Source organism: Brassica napus, chromosome C6 (genome assembly GCF_020379485.1).
Source record: "Brassica napus cultivar Da-Ae chromosome C6, Da-Ae, whole genome shotgun sequence".
In the NCBI taxonomy this organism is placed as follows: domain Eukaryota; kingdom Viridiplantae; phylum Streptophyta; class Magnoliopsida; order Brassicales; family Brassicaceae; genus Brassica; species Brassica napus.
The window spans coordinates 4,647,758-4,667,635 of record NC_063449.1 but is presented as its reverse complement, the minus strand read 5'-3'; the positions used below and the strand labels follow the sequence as shown (position 1 = coordinate 4,667,635).

At 42.5% G+C, this 19,878-nt stretch overlaps 3 protein-coding genes across 3 annotated transcripts; 1 reads left to right on the top strand and 2 right to left on the bottom strand.

Moving 5' to 3' along the window:
* Positions 1-1,031: 1,031 nt before the first annotated feature.
* On the top strand, positions 1,032-1,907 carry LOC106404429. The gene has a single exon (XM_013845149.1). It carries the CDS (start codon positions 1,032-1,034, stop codon positions 1,905-1,907), a length of 876 nt encoding a protein of 291 aa, XP_013700603.1.
* Positions 1,908-3,698: 1,791 nt separating this feature from the next.
* LOC106404428 lies at positions 3,699-5,211 on the bottom strand. Its single transcript, XM_013845148.1, has 3 exons — positions 5,110-5,211; positions 4,360-4,935; positions 3,699-4,286 (listed from the first exon to the last, which is right to left on the bottom strand). Exons 1-3 carry the CDS (start codon positions 5,209-5,211, stop codon positions 3,699-3,701), a joined length of 1,266 nt encoding a protein of 421 aa, XP_013700602.1.
* A 3,605-nt stretch (positions 5,212-8,816) lies between these two features.
* Positions 8,817-10,516, bottom strand: LOC106392597 (agamous-like MADS-box protein AGL97). Its single transcript, XM_048761768.1, has one exon. It carries the CDS (start codon positions 10,041-10,043, stop codon positions 9,276-9,278), a length of 768 nt encoding a protein of 255 aa, XP_048617725.1. The 5' UTR covers positions 10,044-10,516; the 3' UTR covers positions 8,817-9,275.
* Positions 10,517-19,878: the final 9,362 nt, after the last annotated feature.

Below are 19,878 nucleotides of genomic sequence, written 5' to 3'. Positions count from 1 at the left end.
AATCACTATCAAATACTTAGTGTAGATTTTAGGTTCTACATTTGGAGCCGACTGTGGGGAAGATAAACGAAAAACATCTTCGATAAGAAACTGATTTAAGTTTCCTAAGCGCGACTATGGATCCCAACCAAACCGTTGGAACCACACCCTAAAGAGTCAACGACATCGATCCTATCGGATCCGACTCGGGGACCGAAACCATACCAACTGGGTTGACGGGAGCCAATGCGCGACCGGAACAACCCAGACGCAACGAATCCCTCCGATCGGGACTTCAAGTCAAGATTGATCTCCTCTGATCAACCAGACATCGATCCCAGAACGAGTCGGAGCTCGAGTCTTGAACCGTCCCGGGGACAGATAATCAGCCGATGATATGACCCGATCTCAATCCAGACCAATTTCGCCGACCCCTCTAGCCCAAACTCGAGAAGAAGTGACCGAACTTCGAGGAATGGTCTCGTCTCTAATCGACAAAATTCGTAACCAAAGGATCGCCAATCAAACCATTGCTAACCGACTAGACCAGGCTGAGAGGGAACTCGCAGAGTATCGAGCTGCAAACGCTCGAGAAAGAAATCATACACCCCTCGATCCGTTAAGAGGAACGTCGAGCGCTCGGTCCGGACGCTACACGGGAGAAAACTCACAACGACCCCCGCCGCAGGGCATGACCCACCGAAGCCTAAGCTACAGCGGATTGGACGAAATCGACACTGGGCTACAACGTCCGCGAAGCACTCCGATCCAATTCCAGAGCGGATCAATGAAAAGGCAGGGGGAACCGAGAATGCGGATCCCACCGACCGAACCATTCGATCCCCGAAAATCAAACTCCATCCGCCAAGAGGACCCTCCATCAAGCGGGATTCGATAACCTAACATAACAAGCTCAGAGGCACGACCTTCGCACCCCCGTCAATATCGACTCCCAAAGGGAAGACCTAGGGATCCCGAGTGAAATCGGAGCGTTCCAGAATTATATCGAGAGGAACGACGCCGAGCTCAAAAGGATACATGCCATCGTACATATGGCAACGACCTTTGCCCCAGATATCGACATGGTCATCGAGGAAACAAGAAGGACTCCATTTACAAACAAAATTGCCAGCGTGAGGCTGCATCATGTTGGGAAATTAAAATTCCCCGAATACGCAGGAAACACGGACCCAAAGGCCCCCGTACGAGCCTTCCGTCTAGCAATATCGAGAGCACACCTCACCGACAACGAAAAAGAGGCCGGTTACTGCCACTTATTAGCCAAGAACCTCACGGGAGCCGCCCTCGAATGGTTCGCTGGACTAGAAGAAAACTCGATTGACAATTTCACTCAGTTGGTATCTACATTCCTCAAACAGTACTCAGTCTTCATAGAAACAAGAGTTACCGAGGCAGATCTTTGGAATCTCAAGCAAGCGCCTTTCAAGCCGTTGAGAGCGTACCTAAACAAGTTCAGAGAAATCAAAGCCAAGATTTCGCATCCAAACGAGGTCGTCGCCTTGGCAGCATTGAAGAATGGCGTTTGGTTCTCATCCAAATTTAGGGAAGAACTGGCAGTACGAGCACCTATCTCGTTGGATGACGCCTTACACCGAGCCTCGTACTTCGCTACCCACGAGGAGGAGGTCGCAGCCTTAAAGGACCAGTATAGCGCGAACAAGAATAATGCAACCAAAAAGCCAACCGCGCCTAAAGAACAAGCGACCAAAGGGCAACATTCCTACACAATAAACAACTCGCCGCAAAAATCTTCCACATACGACCTCAGCAAATATTGCGCCTTTCATGACCGCAAAGGCCATTCGACTGAAGAGTGTCGAGTGGCGCTTCGCAGTCAGAACGAAAATAATAAAAACCAGCGAAGAAACCGGAGTGGAAGAGGAAGAGCCAGTGACTCCAAAATCTAACCGAAAAGCCAAAGTCTCGTCGAACAAAAGAGGGAGGGAAACCGAGACGGAGTCGCCGAGCTCTCCACCCACAGCCCCGAAGAAAAGAGTCGACATAATTTCGTGGGAGCCAAACAACAACACAACCGACGAAATCAAGAGCCAAACCGAAGGGAAAATATGCGTTGAGGTCACGGTAGCAATCCGCACATTATAATAACCCGATAAAGCTACTCTTCCTCCCAGTGTCACTCAGTACAACCCTAACACAGAGTCTCCCTGCGGAAAAATCCCCAACTTCAAGCGAAAGAACAAGATGACCAAAATTCGCAAGCTACTAGAAAAACCAACTACCCTACAAATTCAGAAAAAGACAGAATGCAGACCTTTAATCGCAACCTGTCTGGGGGACAGAGGCACTACCAACCAACACTAACCAAGAAATGGAATTTTCCGGCCCACGACAAAGGCAAAAAAAGAATCGACTTCATTTACGGAGGTTCCAAGTTCTGCAATTCGGTCAACTCAATCAAAGCGTACCAACGGAGAGCTGAAAACAATGTAGGGGTGAGAGAGCCCCTATCAGGTCCCGACTACGAAATCACCTTCGACGAAAATGAGACCGCAGATCTCGACAAACCATATGACGACGCCCTCATAATACGACTCGACGTCGGCGGTTGCGAACTATCTCGAGTAATGATCGACACCGGAAGCTCGGCTGATGTCCTCTTCTACGACGCGTTCAAAAGAATGGGGTTCACCAAAGCACTCCTAAAGCAAGAGTGAACTCCCCTCATCGGGTTCGCAGGAGAAACCACCTACTCCCTCGGATCGATCGAACTCGCGGTAACCGATGGGGAAATTAGGAAAATCGTAGAATTCATCGTGATAGACCGTCCAGCTCCGTTCAACGCAATCCTTGGGAGGCTTTGGCTATATAGCATGAAGGCAGTTCCCTCAACATATCACCAGTGCCTGAAATTTCCAACCCCGAAAGGAATCGAGACTATCAGAGGAAGCCAGAAGAGTTCCAGGACATGCTACCTCGCAAGCTTCAAGGACATCACACAACACTCCTAAATCAAGTAGCCAAGACCAACAACAGACGTACCCATGTACACGAACCATCGAACAGCAGACCCAATCCTTGGGGAAATAATCGAACTACGTTATGACTTGATCCCTCGACGAGGGTACGTAGGCAACTCACGACACGAGTCCAGTCACCCTCCAACTACAAAGCTCGAAGTGAGCATATCACAACACCCGAGGGACAATGGCACGACAATATTAAACTGCCTTCTTTTCTCAAATCTGTAACAAACCAGAATCCGACATCTTAATAAAATACAGTTTTTAGACATTGCAGTTCGAGCATATCGGATTTCCTATATCTACTAATCGCAAACGATAGTTGACCAAAAATCAGGGCCCTAATCAAGTCCTTGGTTGCGGCCAGCTCCGCCAACAAGCGCGACGCAACTAGCTAACAAAATATTTTGTTACATCAAAACCGTCGATAAAAGATTCTACGACAAATCGACTCACGGCCCCAAAAGATCGGCCTCGCATAAACATAAAAATAGCAGCAAATAAACTGGGACTCACGACCCCTTCTTTATTAAATAATAATAATAATTAAGCAACAAAAGCAAGGGGAAAACAAAAACAAAAAAATTCCTAAAGCTACTTTTCGATGTCGAATTCGCCATCCTCGAACTGACCACCTGAGCACTTCGTCATGTCGTCCGTACCATTCGCCACAGAAGGGACCTTAGCAAAGAAATCTTATGGTAGATCCTCTGAAATCTAAGGCAGATCGAGCTTCCCAACGGAGAAATCCGAAATTGCCATCACATCGAGCTCGGACCCGAGCTCGACCTCCTTTGTTCGAAGTCGTAACAACTCGACTGAACCCAAAAGATTGTTGTTCATGATCTCCTTCAAGAGATCTATATTTGCCATGTCCTCCCAAAGACGAGCTTCACAATCAGTTGCGGCCTTCTTCTTCTCCCACTTCTCCTTCAGAGATACCAACACATCCAAGTAGCTATCCACCAGAGCCTTTTTGGCATTATAAGTTGCGCGACGAAAGTCGTTAGAGAACTTATTAGCAGAAGATTCAACCTTCACTTCCAAAAAGGAAACTTGCTTGAGGGCCGATTTCCTCTCGTTACTCACAACTCGCAGACGAGCTTCGAGCGAAGCAGTCTGATTCCCCAACTTTTCAGCAGCGGCCAGTTGAGCAGCATTGGCACGCTCTCGATCCTGAGCCATCTTCAGACCAAGCTTTAGTTCTCGAACGACCTTCTTTATTTCATAAAGCTCGTCAGAACGCGGAACATCCTGTAGGTGTTTCTCTAAAGTCGCCGTGAACTCGTTGTTAGCCTCCATAGCCTGGAACATAGCAAATCAGCACAGACAAAACAAACCAAAGATTCAAAAAGGATCGAATATCGAAAAGAATGACCTTAGCATGGGCCACAGCCATCTTCACATAAGCCTCGCGTTCCGTCATATTTCGCAAAGAAGGAAGCGGACACCCATCAGGTTTGAAGTGCCTGACCAAGTGAGCAACACTATCCGGGTCCTCCGTAATAGGGAAATCCTTGGAGTGAGAAAACCGCCAATGAAACGGTTTAGCAACAGCCGCTTCACCCGAAACACCGAGACGATGGTATGAACCATTCGTTTTAGCCTTCTTCGGGGGACGGTCACGCCCCTCCGAACCTGTCGGGCTACTCGACTTAACACAAGCAGCAGACTTTTCACCCTCGAGGTCCTTTACCTCTTGGGTTGAAGCCCGCGGAAGTCGGGTCTCCTCACGAAGAACTTCTGTGAGCGCTTCGCTCACATCTCCGGATCGAATGCGTTCCACGTTAACACTACCAGTTCGAGTTCGCATCCTATCAGAATCGCGAGGGTTTGATCTTCTCGATGCCATGTTCCCTTGGCAAGCAAAAACAAAATTAAACGAAGCACTATGGTAAATCCTAAAACAAAGTAAAGCTTTATAAAGATCAAGGTCTCGCCGTATCTCAACGACCTGAGTAAAAAGAATCCCGAAGACTAAGGAAACAAAGATATTCCGAAACGTTATGCTTATCCGATAAGAACATCCGAAACATCACGATCAAAGATCGCGAAAAACAAAATGCAAAAATATATTAAACAAAAATTAGCTAGAAGCGGAATCATCAGGGACATACGACCCCCTGACTTGATCCACCGAATCCTCGGAGATCTGAGGAATATCGAGCTCAGAGATCGACCAATCCGGCACGGCGGCTGAAGTAACGAGATCCTCACAATCCCCTTCCATCTCCTTTAAACGAGCAAGCTCTGCGTCTACGGTTAGGCCCCCGTCCTTGATCTCGTTCAGAAGATCGATGTTGGCGGTCACTTCTTGCAATTAGATCTCAGCAGACACTTCCTTCTTCTTGCTCGTCCATTTATCCTTCAAAGATTCGAGGATCTCTTGGTACCGCTGCTCGATATCATGACGAGCAATGCGAGAAGCACGACGAATGTCCCGATCCCTCTCGACCCCAAGCGCTGCGACTTTCGCCTTCTGAGCAACCACCTGGGTCGTAAGAGCCTCGTTCTCCTGGTGAATTCTCCTCCAATCCTCAGTCAAGGCCTTGATCTTTTTGGCATCCTTTTCCCTTCTCGCCTTGTGGCTTCGAGCTCCTCCGAAAGCCTCTTAATCTCGAAACCGATACTCTCGATTTCCTTGTCGTTCCGAGAAGCAACGACGTGATCTTCCATCACTACAACGTGTTCATTAAAAGCTTCCATCACCTGAGAAGAAATCGAAACAGGCAAATAAGTACCTCGAAGCGATTTTTCAAAGAAAAAGAAGGTGAGAAACGAACCTTAGAGCTCGCCACTGCAACCTTGGCGTAAGCTTCTTCTTGGCCGAAGAAGCAAGAGATGGGATACGGTAGCCTGCAGATTTCATGCGACCAGCGAGGGAAATCAGGTCACCTTGGGCCGCAAACAAAGGACTGTCTCCCTCAGCGACAAACCTAGGACGAGATGGACCGGGCAAGGTACCCTTTGACGACCGGCGTCACTTGCGAGTCGCGGCACCTGTCTCGAACCAGGGCTCAACGAGACAGGAGACCGCCTCTCTCCCGAGGCACCTTCATCGTCGGAGTCGTGAATTAAGATCAAAGTAGATTTACCAGAGGCTTGATTCCTCGATGCAGACCCAGAAGTACGAAACGACGTTCTCCTCACGAGCTGTCTAGTCAATCGATCTGAAGACTGAGCCTGAACAGAAGGAGTCGCAACGACCTCCTGGGAATGTTCGGCCTCATCCTCAGAACCCCCAACCAAAGGGGCCCTGTTGGTCCCCTCTGGCGTGGCAAAGGCAGCTCAAATCCGAATTTGGTCAAACGAGGACCAGTTCAAACAACCTCTCCGAAGAACACCGATCAAACCACGAATCTCGTCAGACATCGAAGAGCTTCCAGAAGGAGCTGAATCGATCAAAGAAAAAACAAAAAATTGAGTCACCAATTCCCCAAAGAGAAAAATTGACATGTAGAGAAAAAAAACTAACTGATATTTTTGGCCCAACTCCGAGGAAGCCGAGAGAAATCGAATTCACCCACAGACGCTCGATCCACCTTAAAAACGAAAAACTGCTCATGCCACTTCTCATCGCGATAGGGGATATCCTCGATGACGTGACGACCTGGGTGCGGAGACACAAGGAAGGTACCAGGGTTCTGTTGGTTCCGCTTCACCAGAACGAGCTGTCGGAACTCACTAAGGCCAGAAGAAAGACCTTCCTCCCTAGCCCTAACCAAGAAGGTGATAAGGTACCTAAGAAATTTCGGGAGGATTTGAGTAAGCGATAACCCAAGCTCCGTCAGAATCTCAAGTATGGGCTCAGAGATCGGGAAGATAAGACCGCAGGAGTGAAAGAAAGAAAGAAAGATAGGCTCCGCAATAACCTTCCTGCACAGTTTCGGGAGTCTCAGTTGTGGCCAAATCAAGAACGACGGCGCGATCCACCCCGTACATCTTGTAAAGGTCCTCAAGATCATCGGTCTTAGTAGTCGGACGAGGGAAACTGAACGACGTATACATCTCAAGCTTAACGATCAAAGAATTTTAGAGCAAAGGAAAAAGAGACAAGAAAGAGAAAGCGAAATTGAGAAAAGAGAAAAACCCCTTACGCATATATAGCCACCCTAACGGCTCTATCATCATTCTCAAGAAAGATAATGATGACCTAGGCTACGCCCTAGCAGCGGCTGATATAGCCGTTGCGGATTAAAAATAATAATAAAAAAAGGAGAAAAAGCGCGCCAAATAACGGTATTTCAGGAATCACTATTAAGTCAAATCCGAGCGATATCGGTTGCCAAGCGGTGAAGCCCGAGTTAAAAGCTAACCGCCTCTTTTCTTTTCGATCTAATCAAAAGAGACTAGGGGACAAATGTTGGACCCAATTTTGGTCAGTACATTAATGGGCCGCGATCAAAGATATGGGCCGCGAGGAATTAAAGCCCATAGCAAGCAATCGACCCCGAAACGAAGACTTCGAGGCCCCGGAGATCGCGGAACAAGAGACGAAGATCGCAGAGCAGTTACAAAGGTCACGAGGTCGACTTACTATAAAGGAAGGAGAGCGGACATGAAGAAGGACACGTTGAAAACCCTAGAGAGAGCTACACACATACATCGACATTGTTTTCATCCCAATCTTAGATCATTTCTTTACCGATCTCATTTGTATAATTCGATCTAGTTCAATTCATTGTTTTCGGTCTTATTCATCAATAAAATCCATTTTTACCTACTGGAAACTATTTACATCGCTGTGTTCTAAAGATATCGTTGCCTACATCATTTGTCTTCCCTAGATCAAACTCCCGATCACTATCAAATACTTAGTGTAGATTTTAAGTTCTACAGATACTGTCATAGCCTCGCAGGCTTTTGCATCAGTATACCAACTCTCAGATGAAACAAATCCTTTTTTCAAACAATGATCTGAAAAATACTGACTTGGATGTTGATATTAGTTCCATGAAACGTCTCTTAGAACTTTTCTACATTGCTTTCCTTAGGTTCTCTCAGCTTCACAGAGAATGGTATATACAGCAATAACACAACCATACAGCTCAAGTTTATCAATGTCTGGAACTTACTAACTTTTATCAATAGAATGTACAACAACACATGTTAATTACAACCGTTTGTAATTTGTCCTGTGTCTATCTCTTCAGAACAATTTCTTAACTAGACCAGAAGCCTCCAAACTTCAGCTTTAGAGCGGGATACAGCCTCTAAATTTTTTTTACCCGAAAGAACCGGAACCGAAAAGAACCGACCCGAATAGACACGAACCCAAAAAGAACCGACCCGATAAGAACCGATTTGTACCCGACTTAAAAACATGCATGTATATCCAAAACTATGATTTTTTTTGTGTTCTATTTTATATATATTATTTTATGATTTAGTTGAAATATTTTTTGTTAACAACATTTGTTATTATTTTGTAACATATTTTTAAATAATATGTAGCTTTAAAATGTAAAATTTAGAGTTTAAAAATGTTTTATTTTAATTATTAATAGTTTTATTTAAGTTATTTTGTAAAATTTTAGATATATTGAAAAATATCGACTAACTTTGAGGGAGTTGAATATGTTATATCTTTTTCAGATCTTAAATACTCGAACCCGATCCGGACCCAATATGGACTCAAAAATTTACGGATATTTTATAGGTATTTTAATTATAGACTCGAACCAATCCGGATCCGAAAAAACCGACCCGAACCAACCAAAAATTTCTAAGTACCTATTGGATCCAAATGTATAGGACCCGAACCCGAAAGGAATCGGCCTGAACCCAACACGAAGACCCAAGCGTACAGTGTCTAACACCCAGGGAGTTTTAAGCTTTTGTGTATATATATTTTGTAGCAATGATATCAATATAATAAATAGTTTATTTATTGATGTTGACAAGTGTTTTTGAGACAACAAACGATGTTATTATGACATGTATACACAATATACTTCAAATTAACTGCTGAGTAATAATGAATGTCCCTGTTGCTAAAAAAAAAAGAGAAATAATGAATGTCCCTAATGTATGTTTTGTTTATAAAACGTCGAGCAGAGATCATTACCACTTACCAGAAGTAACAAAACGTTTGCAAAGAATATATGTCAGAACAAATTACCAAAAACATAACAAGAAGAAGTACACAGCCTTAAATTTTACTTACATGAAAAACATTTATTACACTTGATTAATACATCATCGAGACACAATCCAAACCGGTATGAGTTCGATCAATTTTCTCTAATATGAGAGAAACTGATCGAGTACAAACCGAACGTACACTCCTCAAAATTACATGGACAATAACTCATCAGACCAGAAGAGATCCTCATCATCATAGGATATCAGACCTTCAAAAATACTATCGAAATCAAGATCCATCGTCGCTTCTTCCAAGCTTTTTTCAGCTGCAGCCGGTAATGATGATGAGACAGAGTTGCTGTTGTTGTTGCAGGTTTTCTCAGATACGTTCTGACCCTCTTCTTTGTCAGTGTTGCAAACAACAGGTGGTGGTACTGGTACATCATCACAGTCTTCGAGGAGTTGATTAAGGTCCATATCACTCCATTCATCCAAGTCAGGTGAAATCTCAACCTTGTCCTCGTCGACCGTTGTTGTTAGGGTTTGATCCTCCAATCGCTTGAGATGGCTCATTAGTACTTCCATGGACTCCATCGCTTCCATAAGCTCTTTCGGATTCTTCGAGTTGACAAGCTTGTCGTCCTCCCACCAAAACCCTAACCCTAGATCCTTGCGAGCCATGCATATACCGAGGTCTTCTCTCGTGTCACGCGATGATGAAACAGGAGTAAGTCTCTGTCCGGAGAGATAAGCCGAGACGACGGACTCAACGGAGAAGTGACCAAACGAGAAGAAAGAAGCGTTGGAGTTCGAAGAAGACGGTGTCGCTAAGATAGCGATTTGAGCGTCGGAGAGAACACAAAGCTGAGCCGCTTTACTGTAGAGACCGTCTCTGCGTTTCGAAAAAGTTGTGGCACGCGAAGCTTTGTTTGTGATCTTCTTCATCTCAGGCTTCCTCTTCGTACCTCCTTTCACCATTCTTTTCTTTTTTTCCACGAACAAACGAAACCCTAATTGAGACAAGAGTCGAGAGAGAGTTTCTGTTGTGTAAGCGCGGAAGATTAAGAAGATAGCGAAAGTATAACAACACTCTCTTTCTCTCTGGTATTTATAGGCTCCGTCGGTCGGTTGGTAAATAAATGATTTCACTTTCACTATTTCCTTTTTTTAAGTTAAACCCGCTACTAATCTGTAATTAACAATTAATTAACTTACAACATTCCCTTTTTTTTTCTTAAAACAGCAACGAACCCAGACAGACCGGTTCGATTAAACGAAATTCATTTACGCGTACCAGCGTTCGGTTCGAGTGACAGAATTAAATGATTTATCCCGTTATCCCGATTATTCACCTTCACTATATTGGTTTACCCAAATACAAACCTGAAAGAAAAATTAAACCAATGAATAATCTTGGTTTTTATTATTGAGATTAAGTAGGTTTAATCAAGCAAGTTGTTGTATTTTTTTTCACTCTGAATCAATCAAAATATATAGTCACTCTGAATCAATCAAATGATATTGAGCAATTCAATGTTCATGATGTTGGAGATGGGTCAATGAGTGATGCTACGGCAAATCTCAACATGTCAAGAGGTGGGAAGCCAATAAAATCAAGTAAAAAAATCAAGATATGGATTGGACCAGAATACGATAGAAAGGTAAACGAGATCGTCTAGGCCGTGGATACCACACTCCCTAGTGTTTCTTCTTTCTTATCTTGCTTTATTAAGCTTACTAGATTTTGACCCGCGCTTTCAAATCGTGGGATCGTTTCTTTTGTAAAATTTCATTTAAATTAATAAATATATGTCTAATCTATATTTTAATAGATTTTTTTATTTGTTTATAGTCAATTTTTATAATATTGTCTTCTTTATTTTTTTTATTATTATTAAAAATAAATATGTTTGTTTGTGAACTAATTAATTAGTTAAAAGATTTTAAAATGGTAAACTTCTACTCAATAAATTTAATCATATTGTGATGATATATTTGGTAAGGTTATTTATTTATAATTTTAACTTATTAAATAAATATTATATGAAAAATGTAATAGACATTTCATTTTTCATTCTACATATTTTTAATTCATGCATAATTTTTAAATTATAATAACAGAAATATTTAATAATAATAATGTATTTAAATTGGCGTATAATAGGTTTTAAAAGAAAAAAACTGTTGGGCTTTGGTTTGGTTAGGATTTGTTTTTTTTCAGATAAAATAGGCCAGAATTGCCCAAAGAGAGCAACAAATCTGTTATGTCAAAATCTATGTTTTTGTGGCCGTTTGGTTTTAAAAAAAAAAACAGAAAAGGGAACGTAAAAAGAAAAATTTCTCGATCCATTTTTTCTTTGAGGAATCGACGACACGTTAGAACTGAAATAGAGAATCAGTGGGTAGATCTATCGATCTTGATGGATAGGGCGTTGGTGAAGATTGAAACTGTTGCTTGGTGAATGTTTCTCATGCATCGGGTATTAATCATAAGCAAACCATAAATTTTGATTTGATTTCCTTTCCTCTTGGCATAATAATTGTTTTATTCTGCAGATTCACAGATGAAGAAGATGAATGGGTGATTTGCTTGGTCACATAAGATTTCCGAGCAAAAACAACTTCCAACTTTTTAGATGGATAATAAACAGAGGTAATCCTTTTAATTGTCTCATATGTTTAATAAATATTTTAATAAACATTTATTAATTTTTAATAATATGTTTAATAAATATTTAATAGATATGTAATAGGGTGTATTTGTTTTAATGAAATGCATGATTATAAAAGGGAAAACAAAACTCCAATATAGTTATTAAATAACTGAGTCTTAAAAATTATTGAAAGCAAAAACCAAACATGAGTATTGCCAAAGGGAAATAAATTAACTCAAATTTAAAACTAAGTAAAAAAAACCAATTCAATAAACTCCACTTCAACGTTTCTTATTAGCCTCTTCCACTATCTCAATCTTGATCGACCTTGTGCATGGTTTCTTGGATGTTGAACTGAGGTCACCCTGATCAATAGTCTCGTCTTTTTTTCTCTTACTTGATGGTGTAGAAACAGCATCCGCGGTTTCTTGACTTTCACTTAAGTAGATAGAATCCTGTATCAAATTCCATAAGCTCAATAGTGTTAAGACAAAACCATAGACAATACACAATAAATATGGATATAGATTTACATGCTGCAACCTCATCACCACTAGTAATTTCCAAATTCTTATCAGATTGACAGGTAGTTATTGCATCGGGAACGCAAGTCATTCTCTCTTTATAGATTTTCCCAATTTTATAAATTTCAGCACCATACGCGACATTCTCTTTCTCAACATATACTCCAAATGTGAAGTTTTTGCCAATCAGATCAGACAATACAATCTGGTATTAAGGTCGGATCTTCAAGCTGAAGAAATGGTTTATATTAGTTTCATATAAATACTTGCTTTTGTAATAAAAAAACGAAATGGTGATTTTGTGGATGGAAATACCTCATCCCAGCTTCCATTCAACAGCTTTTCTGGAGATTCAGCAACAATCCCATTAGCAACCTTATCTAAGATCATTATTTTCGAGACGCACGTATCATCACTGACCATCAAGTGGAGCCAGAACCTACAAAGGAATATACTATCAATATATATATATATATATATAATAGATTATCTATGTTATGTTGTAACACATATAATAGAGGATCGGTTAACAAATATTGTGTAAATAAAATAAATTTCAACTCAAACCTTGGTGAAACTTCGAAAACACTGTCTATGCATGTCTCACACCACCAAATATGAGTGGTGATCTCTTTACCATTCAATCTCTTAACTTTGGTTCCAGTTTTGATCACTCTTTTGTTGCATGCTTTATAACCAAAGTAATACCACGACCAATCCATATCAATGGCATAGACTGTGCATCTCACCAAGCATCTATCAACCTACAACTATAATGAATTTAACAAACTATAAAACAAAGAGAAAAGGTTCTACGTAGGATAATATAGGACAGATGTTCAAATGACTTAATAACTGCTTACTTAAGTTGATGTTATCATTTCTTGGATGCTCTTAGTGGGAATGAGTAACCACTTGTCACTCTGTCCTCGCTTCTCTGACTGATCAACTTGTTTGTCGTTGTCCTCTTGAGTATCCTCATTACTTTGGAATGAGGTTAGAGTTTTGTCATCGTCATTGATCCTGGTTCAAATACAAAGATTAAACTTAGTAGTCTGTGTGTGATAACGAAGTTACAGAATATGGACTTACAATTCTGTAAATGCTTCAGCTTCAGGTATTGACGGGTTGATAATCATTTGAGAAGCATCAAATGCATTAGAGATGTGCAGTTCTCCTAGTTGATAATTAAAAAATACACGACATGTAAATGAAGCTTTGATAAAGGATTAGTTTGTGAAAAACATGGTAGTGTCGTAAATTATGTACCTCTAAATCTCCCAAGCTTAGCAAACCTGAGCAGCATAGTAACCATTCCATCTTCTTGGTTAATTGCAGAATGGAGTTTCTCGGCTAAGTTGCCCCATATGCAGCATGATAAATGCGAATCACTACGAATAATTGTGAAGAGATGGTTAGTTACATTATCTTACTCGAGTGAATTCATTTTTTTGGAGTAAAATGATAGTTAACTTACTTGATGTCGCTTACGGTGAATTCAAGCTTTTTTTTGTTGCTTTCCCCCGGTACACTGAATATTTTCGACATCACCACAATCCATAACCTGACCCAGAACATCTGCCAAAAAAAAATGTAAACGTTAGTATAGATTCTTATATAATAGATAGTGAAGACTGAAAGCTTATGAAGAAAGAATAAGTGAAGAAGAGGAAGAAGAGATTGAGGATCGTGGGAAGTTAATGTATGCGAACAGTGAACCTCGGCAAGACGGTTACGGGTCAGGCAGAGGAAGAGGACGCGGTGGTCGAGGAAACTGGAGAGGAGGTAGAGGGCGAGGACGGTATGGAGGGTTTTACGCACAGAAAGAAGCTTACAAGGCCGGTCAATACGGCACTAAAGACAAAAGTCATATTACTTGTTTCTCCTGCGATAAAATTGGCCACTACGCCTCCGAGTGCCCTGATGCGAAGCTTAAGCTACAAGAAATAGTAGAAAAGAAGGAGGATGATACGCAAGAAGCCGGTGAACTAATGATGCATGAAGTTGTTTATTTGAATGAGCAAAAGGTAAAGCCAAGCGCATTCGAGGATGAGCAAGGCATGGAGAATTTATGGTACCTCGACAACGGAGTAAGCAATCATATGAGTGGAAACCGGAATGGTTCGTTTTGGAGGTGATTCACGTATCAAAATCAAAGGGAAAGGTTCTATCAAGTTTATATTGAAAGGAGGCGACAAGAAAGTATTGAGTAATGTTTATTATATACCTGGCCTTCGAAGTAATATAGTGAGTTTAGGACAGACCACCGAAGCAGGATGCAAAGTGAGTATGAAAGAAGATGTGCTAAAGCTACTTGATCGGTCAGGACAACTAATGATTAAGTGCACAAGATCAAAGAATCGACTGTACATAGTCATTCTACAAGCCGACATCCTCAAGTATTTACAGATCACTGCAACCTCTGAGTTCTCAAAGTGGCACGCACGGCTAGGTCATCTTAATGACGAAACAATGAAGATGATGATGAACAGAGACCTAGTTGTCGGCATACCCAAGATGACGATCGAGAAGAAAACCTGTGTCTCTTGTTTACTCGGGAAACAAACAGGGAAACCATTCCCACAGTCAACTTCATACAGAGCAACGGTTCCACTCGAGCTTGTTCATGGAGATTTGTGTGGACCCATTACTCCTCACTCACCAGGACAGAAACGTTATATTTTCTGTGTTGATCGATCACTTCTCGATGTACATGTGGACGGTATTACTTGAAAGGAAGAGTGAAGCATTTAACAAATTCAAAACGTTCAGGAAACTTGTGGAACAAGAAACAAAGGCAGCAGTGAATACCTTCCAAACTGACAGAGGCGGCGAGTTTCTTTCTCAAGAATTCAAGGAGTATTGCGATAAGAACGGTATCAACCGACACTTGACGGCTCCGTACACACCACAGCAGAACAAAGTCGTGGAGTGTCGAAACCGAACCTTACTCGAGATGACCAGAAGCTTGTTAAAGCATATGAATGTGCCAAATATCTTTTGGGGGGAAGAAGTAAGGCATGCCACCTATTTGACTAATAATATTTCAACAAGATCTCTGGTCTCTCAAACACCATATGAAGCATTACGTTTAAAACGTCCAAATATTGAACATCTCAAGGTGTTTGGTTGTGTGTGTTATGCTAGAACAGAGGATGTAGGGAGAAAGAAACTTGATGACCGATCGAGAGTCTTGGTGCATCTGGGAGTAGAGCCTGGCACAAAGGCCTACCGGTTGTTTGATCCTTCGACCAAAAGGATCATAGTTAGTCGTGATGTACTCTTCGACGAAGAGAAACAATGGAGTTGGGACACACCAGAAGCTAGTGACGCTGATGAGTCTGGTTTGTTTGAAGTTGAGCTAGTACCTTTAAAAAGTAATGGAGATCATGTTGTAGTACCGTCAACCAGAGAGACAGATATCGATGGTGAAGAAACCGGAGATGAGGATGAAGATGATGAAGAAACAGAAGAACAGTCATCGTCTCATGTAAGAAGATCGTCTAGGGTCAGTACAAAGCCCTCCTATCTAGATGATTATGTTCTATTTGCTGAAGTAGAGTGTGAAAGGCTTCTAATGGTAATAAACAACGAACCATGGGATTACAATGAAGCAAAAGAGATGCAGGTTTGGGTTGACGCATGTAAAGATGAGTTGTTCTCGATTGAGAAAAACAAGACTTGGATCCTTGTCGATCTACCAAAGGGTTTCAAACCTATAGGGTTGAAGTGGGTATTTAAGATTAAGAGGAATGCAGATGGAAGCATTAGCAAGTACAAAGCACGCCTAGTAGCAAAAGGCTACGTTCAAAGAGATCGAATCGATTACGATGAAGTATTTGCACCAGTCGCCCGTGTTGAGACAATTAGGTTGGTTATTGCACTTGCAGCATCTAAAGGATGGGAAGTACATCATTTGGATGTTAAAAATGCATTCCTACATGGAGAACTAAAAGAATAAGTCTATGTTAGCCAACCGGAAGGATTTGTGGTTAAAGGAAAAGAAGAAAAGGTTTATAAGCTACATAAGGCTCTCTACGGCTTGAGACAGGCGCCTAGGGCGTGGAACATCAAACTCAATACGATCTTGAAAGAGCTAGGATTCACTCGGTGTTCGAAGGAACCTTCGCTCTATAGGAAGGAGAAGAAGGAGGATCTACTTGTCGTTTGCGTATATGTTGATGACTTACTTGTGACAGGTTCGTCGTTGAAATCAATCGTCACGTTTAAAATGGAGATGGCCCGGAGGTTTGAGATGAGCGACCTTGGTAGACTGACTTACTATCTAGGTATTGAGGTGCGTCAAACTGATGAAGACATCGTACTATCACACGACCGATATGCTAAGAAGATCCTCGAAGAATTTGGTATGAACAATTGCAATCTTACTCATATACCTATGGACATGAATGTCAAATTGTCTAAGTCATCACGTGAAAGAGACATCGACGAGAGGGAGTACAGAAGAAGCATTGGGTGCCTTCGCTATTTGCTACACACACGGCCTGATCTTTCTTTTAGCGTCGGTGTGCTTAGTAGATATATGCAACAACCTAAAGAGTCTCACGGTGCGGCCTTGAAACAAGTACTAAGGTATTTGCGAGGTACTACTAATCTTGGCTTGAGGTTTACACGATCAGAAAGGCAAGAATTGGTGGGATTCAGTGTAGCTCTCACAATGTCGACGATGATGATGGCAAGAGTACTACCAGACACATCTTTGTGGGAACCGAAATTCGCACTGTCGATTTCCGTTTAAATAAGGAAACTAGGAAAACCCTAATTTCCCAGAGGTCCCGGATATCTGCTAATACCACACGCCAAGCAATCAGAACACAAGAATAACAACGATAAAGTATAAGAAATCGAAAAGAGAGCAAAGTAGATCTTATTCTGAATTCGCGTTTGAGCGTTACAACAAGGTAAAAGCCTGGGCTACGAGAGCTGTCGGTGAAATTCCTAGTTCTAAAACCCTAAGACGGCAATAACCTAGTTGAGTCGCAGCTCGAATAATAAAAACGGAAATATGCCTAATTGCTCTAAGTGCTAAGTTTGCTCTGAGTTAAGTCCTCTTCCATGCCTCTCGCCTAGGACTCCTTATATACTGGCTCCTAGGTCGGTTTACGCTTTTCCTCTTCTGCCCTTAAGCCGCCATAGCATAAAAATGGAGATATTCCATTTTTTCCGATCTTCGTAATTATCTTCAAAATTTCGTATTTATCCGCGGAAACTTGACTTTTATCTTTCCTTGCGAACCAAGCGTAAATCGTCATGCGGCTTACGGGCTGTTGGTTAAGAAATCGTAAGTTGGGCCTCGAGTCATGTCTTAGGTCCCTTTGGGCCGTCTTTTGACTCGAAGCGTTTATTACGGTTTCTTTCGATAAAGAGTGAACTTTCTGCGGTTTTTACCGTAATTTTTGATCGATGACTTAGAATGACGGGAAACATGAAATGGGTTCGCTACGGTCTTCGAGAGATAGCATTGAAGGGTAGACGAGAATGCATGGACTAATGTCGTATCGACGTTTCGGAAGAGCTCGGTCGCTACGTAGCGACCGAGCGAAACACGCGTTCGGTCGCTGCGTAGCGACCCTTTTCGAGCTCTTGTCTGATGTCTCGTGTTTCCTCCACAAAGCGTTTCGTAAGGAAGAATCTATTTCGAAAAAGTATTTGTCGAAGAAGGTTTTTTTGTTTTCTTCTTTGAACGTTTTGATCGTTAACTTCGTCGTATCCATAACCGGTCTGGGCATGTTTCCGATGGCTTATGCTTGATCTAAATAGAATTCGAACAAAGCTTTATCTCGGGAACATACGTTGTGACGTTCTCTTGACCGAGCATGATTTGTTACGAAAAGGCTTACTTGTATTTTGCGTGGATTTGGATGTTAACTTCGTCGCAACCGTTTTCGACCCCAACAGTTAGCCCCCCAGCTCGTTAGGATCGTGGATTTCTAGTGAGATCCCAACGTGCGGTATGGCGAGTTCGGACGAGATTGGTGTATTTGGGCGAAGTTCGTGTCCGAAAATCCGCAAGTAAATAGTAATTTCTCATGCCTATAAGAAGGGAGGTAATTTCATCACAATCTTTACACTTACTTATTCTCATAGAGAGGTTTCTTGAAAAATTCTTTCTTCTTTCTCTTTCTCTCTATCAGTTCCTTCTTGATAAAGAAAAACACGAGATGTCGAGTAAGAAGAGGAGTTCGAAGAAAGGGTCCTTGCCCGCGAACGTTTCTGAAGAGCTCCGTGTACCAAAGAAGGAATTCGTTCCTCATTCGGTAGACCCGGCCGAGAACGAGGCATCGTGGGTGGCGTGTTATGGTTCGATCACGCCTCCCAAAGAGAAATCGTTCCTGGTCATGAACCGTCGCCCGGTGGAGGAAGGTTCACCAAGTAGGAGTACTAGCGAATTCCTCGAGGTCATGCTGTCGTTCTACCATATTTCGGATGCGGTGGAGTTTAGGGTTCCTCGTCAAGGAGAGCGCGCTAGTAGTCCTCCGGAAGGTTACTTTACTTGTTACGAAGCATTCGTAGTGCGCTGTCGTTTGTGGTTCCCGATTCCCGAAATTATCATCCGTGTGTTGGATCGTTTCGTGGTGGCGATAAGCCAACTGAATCCTCTTGGCATCCAGCACCTCATTGGAGTCCTGATCCTGAGCTACGAGCATGGTCTCTCCCTTACCGTCGATCACTTCGAAGCGCTTCTTCGGTTACAGATCATCAAGGATATGGACACGTACAGGCTGGTTCCTCGAAACTTCATGTCAGTGGTTAAGGGGTTTACTTCTAACTTCAACTTGTGGAAGAAGTTTTTCTTCTTCGTTCGTGTAGACGCCGCGTCCCCTGAGGAGAGTTGTATCCCATTGTTCCGGAGGTTGCCGAACGATCGTCCCTTCATCAATCCTCTTGCTCCGTTTCCTGAGGACATTATTGCGGTGAGGGATCTGCTCAGGAACGGTCCTTTTTTCTGGACTTCCTTTACGCCGAAAAGAGTTCGAAAGGCGCTGAGGTTTGTGCATCCTAGTCCTGCTTTGGGCGGAGAACCAAGGAGTGATTCCGAGCCTGATGACCAAGGTCCCGACGCTGCTCCCACGATTGCGACGGGGCTGAATTCTTCGAAGGGGAAAGATATTGACCTCGGTGACCTGGAGTTTTCGGTGGACGATTGCATGCTTCCAAGATGGGATCCGGACCTTGCTTTCGGCGATGGAAGCGGTACGAGCGAGGTCCCTATTCCAGACTTCAATGATTTCTTCGCTGGTCTTCCGTCGGCCTTCGATGCTCCTCCGGCCACGAACGAGTTGGGGAGGCCGAAAGTCATTGCAGAAGGATCTCGTATCATCAACGGGGTATAAGCTTTAAGAATTTTGACGATCGTTATTTTTATTTTTATTTTTTTTCTTATAACGTGTCAATCGGTTTTACAGGGCTTGAACTTGCTTGGATCGGCCATTGAGGTGAGCCATAGAGAGGCCATGATCTATTGCTTTAAAGCGGAGAAGGCGGAAAAGGATCTTGCGCGCATGCGAGACGAGATGTTGGCGCGAGATGCTCAACTCGCTCGTGATCATGCCAGGGCTGTTCGTAAGGCGGAACGGAAGGGCAAGAGGGAAATTGTCGAGGTGATGAAGACTC